This window comes from Lagopus muta, chromosome 5 (assembly GCF_023343835.1).
Source record: "Lagopus muta isolate bLagMut1 chromosome 5, bLagMut1 primary, whole genome shotgun sequence".
NCBI classification, from domain to species: Eukaryota; Metazoa; Chordata; class Aves; order Galliformes; family Phasianidae; genus Lagopus; species Lagopus muta.
Genome location: NC_064437.1, coordinates 10386695 through 10396759, shown reverse-complemented (window position 1 = coordinate 10396759; position 10065 = coordinate 10386695). Strand labels below are relative to the sequence as shown.

Genomic DNA, 10065 nt, shown 5'->3' with positions numbered 1-10065 from the left:
TGTAGCTACTTTATGAGCATGGAAACTATATGGTGCTGTAACAGCCAGCACATTGCTATTTTCTGTTTCCTATCCTGAATCATAGAGAAGTGACAAGTGCTTTCTAAATATTAATGATAATATTACACTGAAGATCACAGTGTCAAGGCTGGATAGCACATAACTCTAGAGATACTAGACTCTTTTCCACTATGGTAAAACAGATGGTTCCGTGAGCCCCCATGACCCAGGATGCTTTAGTTGCATGCTTTGTCCTCGAATGTGGAAATAAAATTTCTTTAGCCTTGCTTGCCTCATTTTGCAGCTTTAACTGCATATGAAGTGTAAGTTTGACAGGAACAAGTTCTGATGGAATTGGTCTATTAATGTGCTAGCTTAACACCCTTTCTGCCGCCCCCAGCCCCCATAATCATCTTGATACTTCCTGTACAGAAAGAGGATGTAATTAATGTAATTAGCAAATATTTTAGAAACCAGTTCCCTCTTAAATTTTCAGAACACACCCATTTTAATTTGCTTGACTCCCATGTGGTATAATTTTCCTCTCATTTTGTCAGAATAAATTGAGTGGTAGAAGCCACTGCTTTAATAGACATGGTTTAGAGAAATGGAATCAATCTTTTTGAGAAAGAAGAACCTTGTCCTCATAAGAGGAAGAAGCATATTCAGGTGAAGAATGATTTCTAAGTTGTGATTAACATGCTTAAAAGTACAACTATGTGTCACTGTCGTTAGAAAGATGTCATTTTAAAGACAATACAAAGCTCAGTAGATGAAGCCCAGGTAAGCATCTGGCAGACCGAGTTCAAGGGGATTTAGGGCTTGATTGTGGTGGGTAGGATGTGCTAAATCATCATTTGTAAGGGGGAACACTGAAAGACAGGCATAGCACAAGGTGAGTTTATCAGGTGCTCCCTGGGGAAAAAAGAAAAAAAAAAAAAGTATTTCCTGGTGTTTTCTACTTTCATCCTCACACGGTCTGTATTGTCTGTTTCTCTTTATCACCTCTCTAAAGGAGCTAATCAGCATCTTATGCTTTTGTGAAGTTACAGGCCAGCTTTTTAGAAAATGCATTGCCATCCTGAAAGCTGAATGAGGCTTTTTCTTGGATGATGTATTTGATAGCTGGCCCACCAAGAGGATGGGTTTGTCAGGGTACAGATGAGGTCATTGTTCAAGAGCATTTGCAGGAGGATATCCATTATGTTCCATTTGTTGTTTTAAGCTGAAGACACCAAGCATTCAATAGATTACGTTTCATAAGATTCAAGATTTTACTCAGACAAATTTCTGAAACTGCCACATTAACTGGAATCCATTGTGTTAACATCTCCTAAGCTTCTTATGTCATGGTCTGCTAAAAAAAAACAAGTGACAATAACTGAGCCCTTGCCATTACTCAGGCAAGGGATGCTGTTCAGAACCATTTGCTTCTTTCTACATCTCCCAAGAGATCATCTGGCCAAACAATACCAAATACTTCCTAAGTCATGTCTTACCTACTGCTACCAACGTGGCTGCAGTCTTCCTCACTTGCCTCTTGGAGCTTCTCCCCATCCCTTTGCTTGCAGCTGGGAGGAAATGAGCCCCTTTGCAGGAGCAGGGCACTGCAGAACGGTGCTCGGGGAGGCGGGAGGAAGGAGCTGTGCCTCTGGAGGCTGGCCAGGCCAGCAGCAGGTTTGCTGAGCCACCTCCCTGCTGGGGAATGCACCTGCTGGGCCAGGAGTGAGGGCTCACAGCCTGTCGCAGGTGCTGACGCTGGCGCCACACCAGGAAGGGACAGGCAGGAGCACCTGTGTCTTGGCAGGTGCCAGAGGAAGGGAAGGGATTTTCCCCTGGAGGTCCCTTTGCTAGCTTGATCCAGCAGAAGAAAAGCTTGAAAACATCAGTGCTGCCAAGCAGGAGAGAGGAGCGGTGCGGGCAACATGTCAGCTGCAGGTGAGTGAGCCTGGCTTACTGAGAAGGATCCTGTTCTGAGTGCTACATGGGAAGGGTCAAACTTTAGCAGAGGCTGTCAGCAAATCTGAGGGCTGTTTTGCAAGTGCTTCCAAACAGATCTGCCTTATGCTTCCACAATGCCTCCTCTCAGCACGCAGGCACAGAGTTCTTGCCCACTGAGACCTCCCAGACCTCCCTCGGCAAAGAGGAATTGAGACAGCTCTGAAGGAACACTGGGTCCTGTTACCTATGTGGAGAGGAGGGGGAGTGAGAATCTTTATAACAGAACATCACAAAGCTATCTCGATTTCTGTTATGACAGGCTCTCCACCACCCTCATCTCCAGAGTCCCTAGACTTGGAGAAAGAAAGGGCTGGTCTGCCATCACCTCTGGCCTTACCAAGGCTTCTCCAATGATGGTGGGTGGGATGCTTGTTTCTGGGAAAGCACAGTCTGGTGTCCACTATCCTGAGAACACAGACAAGGCTTTGAGCATCACAGCATTCTGAGCTTCAGCTTGGTGTATTGGCTGTAACTTGGATATAAAACAACATACATGAGTTTCTTTCTCTTGGACCCTTCAGGGAATTGGAAAAATTGCATGAAAAAAATATGAAAACATGAAATATGTATGCTTCTGGTTTCTGTGCGGTGGGGAGAGGGGTAAAGTGAGGCACAGAGCAGGAGATGGTCCATCCCAAACAGTTCATGGCCAGAGCTGCCAAGAGGAAAATAAACCACAATGGACAGGAGAAATGGGGAAGAGGGTGGTTTGCGTTTCTTTGGGATGTGAGGCTCTCTTGGCTCTCACCTACATCTTAACGTGAATCGCTGTATGTATTACTGTTCATTTTATAGAGAAGTTTGCCAGACTTCTTCCATCTCTGTGATGCTCATGTCATCCACACAGCTGAAGCAAACACTCCCCAAAGCTGGAAGCACTGCAGGAGCCAGTCCCACCGCCAGGCTTCCCTGAATGCTGTGGGTGAGCCATGTCTCATGGGATACGCTGGGCGCTGGGGGAGGAGGGAAGTCAGGAATATTTCAACAGCTGAGCTGTGTGTGACTCTGAAACGAATGTGTTAATTTACAGTCCGTGATCATCTGCCAGATATCAGTCAGACATATAAAGTCTATAAGCAAATAAATAAGTGCTCACACTGTTCCCCATGGTTGGAAAGGTGTGTCTCACAATTGCAGCCAGGAGTGGTCAGAAACCTGTTGATGACAACTCTCAATTCCAGTTGAACATTGCCAGAGTAGGAAAAAATAAAAGGAAAGAAGCTCACATTTCCTAATGTTTTGTTTTTTTTCCTGAGTTCCCAGTGTTTTCCTGTTCTTCCTCCACCTGCCAGAAAGCAGTGGGGAATGAGATAGTCTGTAGTTTTTTTTCTGGAATGTGGCTTTCAATCAGAAAGCAGCGTACGGTTGGGATGATCCTCTCCTTTCTTCCTTGCATGCGAAGAAACACATCTGCAAAGTCACTGTGAGATCTAGTCTGATCCCTGCCCCAGATCCGCAGCTTTGAGATGCCCTCTGCTTTAAGCAGGCAGTTCACAAGGTCTCATCTCACCTAAACTGTTCCATGATTCCATGTGTAAAAACAACGTTATTGAGAACATAAACCCTCACAGTTTTGAGAAGCCCGAGCAATTGCAGATGATCTTAGAGCAAAAGAATATATTCCCAGGACTTATTCAGTCAAATGCAAGGAAACACGGAGGCACATTTCACCTCTCCAAATCGTTCTTTTGTTATAGCTTAATGTAATGGTAAAAAATAAGCAACATATTTTATTCTGCAGCCAGATGCTCTGAGAGGTCTCTGTTCCGAGCAAACAAAAATCAAAATGGTTGAACTCCAAAAAGCAACGTGAGAATATAGTTCTGTAGCTTGATTTTTTGGTGGTGTTTTCCCTCATTGTGGTTTCTGCTGCTGCGTGGGTTTTGTTGCTCGCCTCACAGCCCCACTGTATGCACAACTTCAGCCAAGCAGCAGAAGGCCGCAGGCTTTGCACCTCTTCAAGCCTTCTGTTCCCTTAGTCCAAAATCTCGATCTAATCTACCGACCTGCTATCTGCTGAACTCACCCGCTCTCTGGTGAGGATGAGATAAGGCTCCCCTGTGCCTGGAGAAGGAAAGGCAGGAGGAAGTTGTGCTGAGCTGTGCACTGGGGAAGTGCTGCGGGGCTCATTGTCCCCTCACCCCTCTTTGCAAGTGACCCACAGCGGTGTGAGACATCTCTGTGAAAGCAAACTGGGTGCCAGTGGGCACAGAGCAGCGTGCTCAGCCAACACAGCCCCAGAGCGAGAGCCCACGTCCCTCTGGGCCCAGCCTGTCCCTGCTGAGTGGCCACGCAGGGAAATGGCGGCACAGCCGGGCCCAGGCCTGCAGGCCACTGGTGCCAGGGACTTCCTGCACACGTGGCGACAGCTGGCAGCGGGCCCAGGCCACGTCCATAGTGACCTCACAGTGCGGCACTGCTGCGGGCAGTGAGTCAGGAGGGGTGGCCTGACACCGTCAGGCGGCGGCAGGCCCGGGCACTCCGCCATTGTGCTCCCTCTGCTCCACCCTCCAGCAGTTCATCCCTGCTGAAGTGGCACGGGGTGATGTGGTCTCAGAAGGGTGTCTGGAAGCTGCAGGAGAAAAGGTCCCTGATCTGTACCACGTGTGGGGGTCCCAGATGTTCTCCAGTGATCCATAATGAGCCCAGGGTGCCTGCATTGTGTAAATGGGCTGTGGTAGACACGGGCCAGTGGTCTCCAAATGAGCTGTTTGGGGCAGGGGGGTACAGGGCTGTCCTCCCAGTCAGGGTGACATCTCTGGCACAGGGAATCTGGGCTCCTGTGCTACTCTTCCTGGGAGGGGAGCAGGAGGTAGCTCAGGCTCTGTCCCATGCCTGAGGGGCTCAGACTGTCCTCTCCAAGCACTTCCTGCCTCAGGTATCAGCAGTGTGCCCATGCCAGGGTGGGACATCGTGTGGGAGAAATGCAAGTGGTTTCCAAATGCAGAAAACTGCACAGAGAAGCATTAATGGGAGGCAGAAAGAGAGTCAGGGTGCAGGGGAGGGGATGTGCCCCAGGAAGCAGGACTCATTAGGAGCAGGAAGAGCAGGAAGGAGAGAATTGCAGTGCCAGGTCCTGGCTGCTTCTGGGGCTCTTTCCATGGAAGTGCTGAGCCCACCAGAGGTATAATCATCTCATTTCTGCAGTGAGATTCCTAATGAGACAGGGAAAGGGCTGAGCAAATGAACTGCAAGGGTTAAGCCTCAGGCTGGACCCCCCCACCTCCTACTGTCATTCTGGGCAGCAGAGCCAGTTGGTGACAAGAGGCTGATGCTGATGAGGGAGCATGTGAAGTGGGAGCTGTGAATGGGGCTTTATCCCAGAGGGGACTGGCCTTTGCTCCATCCTGCCCTGCTGCCAGCACCAGCTGCAAGTAGAGCCCATGGGCAGCAGCGTGCCAGTAGCTTCAGTGCATAGCATGTGGGGCTGCGGAGCTGGGGACTCGCTCTGAGCAAAGGCTTGGTGAAAGGAACTGGAGCTGACTGACATCCCTTCGTGGCACAGGGAGGTCTTGAGGGAAGACAGGTGTGGCCGATGGGACTTTTGAGAGGGCATCAGGGAAGTCTGTGGGCCAGCCCTGAGGAACTGAGATCTGGGTTTTGGCAGGGGATTGTTCAATGCAGGGGGGCAGAGTCTTTGTTTAATGCTGTTTTCTCTTGGCTTTCAGATGAAGCATGCAGTAAAGGAAGGACGCAGCTTTGGACATTCCTGCATGGTGCTGTTCTAGGAATGCTCCATCATATCCTGCAACGCTGCTCAGATTGTGGGCTCAGCCCCATCACATGGACTGTAGCTCTCCAGGTGGCTCTGCCATGGAAGGGTGTGCCACCAGGCTCTAAGGAACAAGACAGAGGCATCCCCACTTGAGAAATGCAGCTGCCTTTGCAAGGACCACTGCTCTGACCTTCCCTCTGCTGCGAGGGTCCGCATTCCTCTGTGCCACCACCTCCACACCAGCTGCCTGCCATGCCGGAGCTGGCAGACCTGAGCTCCCCCCGCACGCCCGCGGATGCTGACCACATCCAGAGGAACATCCTGGAGGAGCATGTGGAGCTCTGGTGGTTCCAGGACCCCAAGAAGTCTATCCTGTGCTATGGGATGGCTGTGGTACTGATCTTGGCTTGTGGGATCGGGGGAATCATCCTGCTGTACAGCACGAGCAGCCGCTCTGGGGAATGGCGGCTGGCAGTGGGCACCACGCTGTGCCTCCTGGCCCTGCTGGTTCTGCTGAAGCAGCTGCTGAGCTCAGCAATACAGGACATGAACTGCATCCGCAGCCGGCATCAGATAGAGCTCCTGAAGAGCGGGGGCTTCTCAGACTGCCTGGTGTTGCTGCTTAGTGCCCTGGTGCTGCTGGTCTGTGGGGTGGTGCTCACCATCCTCTCCACCACCACCATGCAGCTCAGCCCGGCACGACCACTGGCCAGTATGTTCACCAGCGGGGTCATCCTGCTGGCTGCCGGCAGCACTCTGCTGCTCTGCCTGCTGCTCTACTTGCTCTGCACCTCCTGCTGCCAGGCTGCTCCCCGTGGCTTGGAGACCGGCGAGATCCGAGTCTTCACCATCTCTGGCCGCCTCGCTGCCAACAGGCGGCTTCCTCCCACCTCCAGCATGGCCAACCTGATCTGACCTGTGGCTGCTGCATCTGCACTGCGACAGCCCTGTGTGAGGCTCACTGGATACAGCCCTCAGCAGTCCTTGCGCCAGCCTTTCCCAAAGGAAGGGCAGGAGTCATGCCTCATGTTTTCTTTCAAGACGGCTGGCATTTGCTGAACCTCAGGCTCACAGTATGGTAGGGACCTTGGGTTGTCTCAACAGGTCTGGAGACCTGATCTGGAGCTTTATTTGCCTTTTATCTCAGCACATCCTCCTGCGGTAGCTGCTGCTCTGGTGACCACGTCCGCTGTCACAGAGCCAAGGTGAGCCCATCCCACACCTCGGGGACCCCAGAGCCTGGTTCCTGCAATTCCCTGGGTCGTGCTTCTCCTGGCAGAAGGGGTTAAATTTTCTATAATAAGAAGTGCTATAATCCCAACCCAGCTCCTAAGAAATCTCCTGTGGGGGGATTTGTGGGAGATTCTGTGTCTGAAATGCCCTTTGTTTTTGTGATGCCAACGTCTTTCCCGATACCACTTTGCTGCAGCCTCACCATTGTCTGAGCCTTATCAGAGGGATGACTCTGACTTATCAGAGGGTGTTGGTGTAGGGGCCGTGGTGGACTGTCAGCTTTGTACACTGTGTGTTGGGAGGCTCAGTGATTGCACCAGTGCACTGCAGCCCTGCAAGTTAAGGACAGAGAGGTGCCATTGCTGGGGTTGTGCTGCTGGGATTCCCAAAGACCAGAACTGGGGTTTTTTCAACACCAGGTCCCCCAGCACAGACCTGATGGGAGTTGGCATGGCAGCTGTGCTGTGCAGCAGTGCTGCCATTCTGTCCCTTACCCAGAGCTCTGGTGCTGTGCCTCTATGAGGTACCTACCACTGAGTGCCTTTCCTAGAGGCAGGCTTACAGCTCACCCTCAGAAACCTCAGAAACCTTCCCTGTGAATTGAGGACAATTTACCTCTCAACATTTTCATTCCCTCCCTGGGCCCACAAACCATTTCACTGCTCCTGCACTTTCCATAGGCACCGATCCTAACCTTCATAGCCATGCTGTTCCACTGCAAACTTTCTTTCTCTGCATCTTCCTATGTGATCTCATCTCTCCCAGATCTGTGCTGCTCTGCTCCAACCACTATTTTTGCCCATTATTTTCCAAGTTACCCGTGAGAATTTGGATCTCTAACAGAACAAGACTGAACTATTCTTTTGTGTGTGTGTCTGGTAGCAAATTTACGTTGAAGAGGACAATAGCTCATTCCCTTAGGAATACCATATGTCACTGCCCGTGGTACACCTGGGGCATCTGTGAGCCCCACCAGGTTCAGCTGGACAAGCTCCAGAGCTTACCATTCCTGATGCACACAGATCACAAGGGCACGTCTTTATTCATCTGGTCCTGCCCTGCTCCTACTGACTTTCCCTCCCCCAGAAGCTTTGGATTATTTTCCCCAGAATATGGGAACACTGTGATGGTTTTTCTCTTCTGGATCTGTTATTTCTGTATTTTCTTCCGTCACTTTCATATCGTCTGTAGATCTTATTAAACCGCTGTTTCCTTCTCTCTGGATCACTTCCCTTAATCTGCCCAAAAATTAAGAGGGTGTCAATAAGCTCAGGTCTTTCTGTGCTAAATGCTCTGCATTTGTGCAGAAGAGAGCAGTCCTTCGCCATAGAGCTGCTCGTCCCAAGGATGCTGTGTGCAATATTGGGGGAAAGGCTGCAGCTGGTCAGAAGTTTTATATAACCCACAGCTGCTGCTCTGCACATCTGTGTGGGTGCACATGCGGTTACACCAAGATGCACCACTTCTGCCCACCTTTGCAATTGCTTCCAGCTTTCCCAACCTGCACACCCGCTGTTTTGCACATCTGGGCACCTCTGGCAGATGCATGCCTGTGCCCAGCTCGCAGCTCCGTGCTGCCTGCCTGCCAATGTGAATCCTTCCATTCAAAGCCCCTTCAGAATGTGCACACGTGAACTCTGCCAGGAAAAGATGCTTGGTGACCAAATCCCTGCCCAAGGAAGAAATGTGTGAGAACGGGCTGCCTCTGAGCAGGGAGGTTAGGGTGCCTGGCTGCCCTGATGGAGTGGCTGCACTGACTCACCTCCTGCAGAAGCATTACTGTTTTGTTCCTTTCTCATTTCCTGTGTTGTGCATGGAAATACATAATAAAGTGTTGCAGAATTTGGCTGTGCCAAAAGATGGTGCTTCACTGTGGCCTTTCTTCCAAACAGGAGATCTCAGGGCTGTGCAGAGCTGACCTCTTCTCAGAGCAGGAATCACAATAGCTGCAGTTTCAGCTCCTCTGCCCTCATGGCAAAGTCCCCACACACCAAACTGCATGTACTTATCTCCTGGTACATGATTCCATCCTCCTGATGCTCGTGCATCTCCCTCTGCTTTAGGACCTAGCCACAACTGGTCCCCCTTAGACTTTATGAACTTAAGATCTTACTGCCATGCCTCTATAAGGAGCTACAGGGAAGCACACAAAGCCACCCGGTTGTAACAGTGCCAATCTCTTTGTTGACAGAGTAGCTGCTTTACCTGCGGTGGGGCTGAGCCCTGAGCCAGGTGGTAGCTGCTGCCTCCAGCGAGCCTGGAACCAGTCCGCCTGCATAGCTGCTGCTGCTCACTTCCGCCTGTCTGAACTGCAGGCCTTCAGCCTTTGGTAGCTTCCAGGATGACCCTGGTATGAAGAGGCTCCTCCTTTCTGCTCTGCCCCTCTGGTGTCCCCAGCTTTGCAGTCCAGATGCATTTTTCCCATTTTCCCTGGCACATATGAGCTGCTAGAGGCAGGCACCAGGGCTGCACAGCCCCATGTCAGGAAAGCATCCACGCAGATTGGTTAAAGGGTAAACTGGGGACTTCCATATGGGGTCAAAGTAGACAAGCAACTCACCACTTGGCAAGTAAGTGAGATTCTGAGTAAAACAATCTGGGAAGTACTTGTATGTTTAATCTCCTCTAACACACTGATGAGATCAAAAGTAAAATATGGGTCCAGCAAGAGTTCTAGTCATAAAACGTGTGTTGAAAATCTCAGGAGTTAGCATCCAAAATGAAATGCATTTTTCCAGTCCTGTTCCTTCAGGAAGCATTTAAACTTCCTCTTCTATCTGACCTGAAAGATGCTAGAAATTTCCAAAAATTGCAGCATTTTTTGGATCATATTTTCAGAGTGAAGGGCACAGACAGTGAGGGGCTCTTAAGATGAGCTCAGACGACAAAGCACTGAGCAGTGACTGCAAAATTAAGCCAGGAAGCGCTCAGTTTATATAGATAAGGCATATAAGAGAGAGAACTGACTGACCACTGAAACAAGGCACCGGGTTTCCATCTCTTCATAGTTTCAGGCAACACGTTCCTTGCCTGAGAAATGCTCTAAGCTTCCTCTCTGCTTAGTGCCTGGAATGCCTGCTCCAGTAGTGCCCTTTGCTTTACATTCTCTGAGGTGT

The 10065-nt window shown here is 50.4% G+C and overlaps 1 protein-coding gene across 4 annotated transcripts; it reads left to right on the top strand.

The window, feature by feature from the left end:
* Positions 1 to 1523: 1523 nt before the first annotated feature.
* Positions 1524 to 9207, top strand: TMEM125 (transmembrane protein 125). 4 transcript variants are annotated; one of them, XM_048947228.1, is made up of 3 exons: positions 1524 to 1938; positions 2797 to 2919; positions 5670 to 9207. In XM_048947228.1, exon 3 carries the CDS (start codon positions 5969 to 5971, stop codon positions 6629 to 6631), a length of 663 nt encoding a protein of 220 aa, XP_048803185.1. In that variant the 5' UTR covers positions 1524 to 1938; positions 2797 to 2919; positions 5670 to 5968; the 3' UTR covers positions 6632 to 9207. The 4 variants fall into 4 exon arrangements, with proteins under 4 accessions (XP_048803185.1, XP_048803184.1, XP_048803186.1 ...); XM_048947227.1 differs by having other exon boundaries at positions 2797 to 2923; XM_048947229.1 differs by lacking the exon at positions 1524 to 1938 and having other exon boundaries at positions 2531 to 2923.
* The last annotated feature ends 858 nt before the right edge of the window (positions 9208 to 10065 follow it).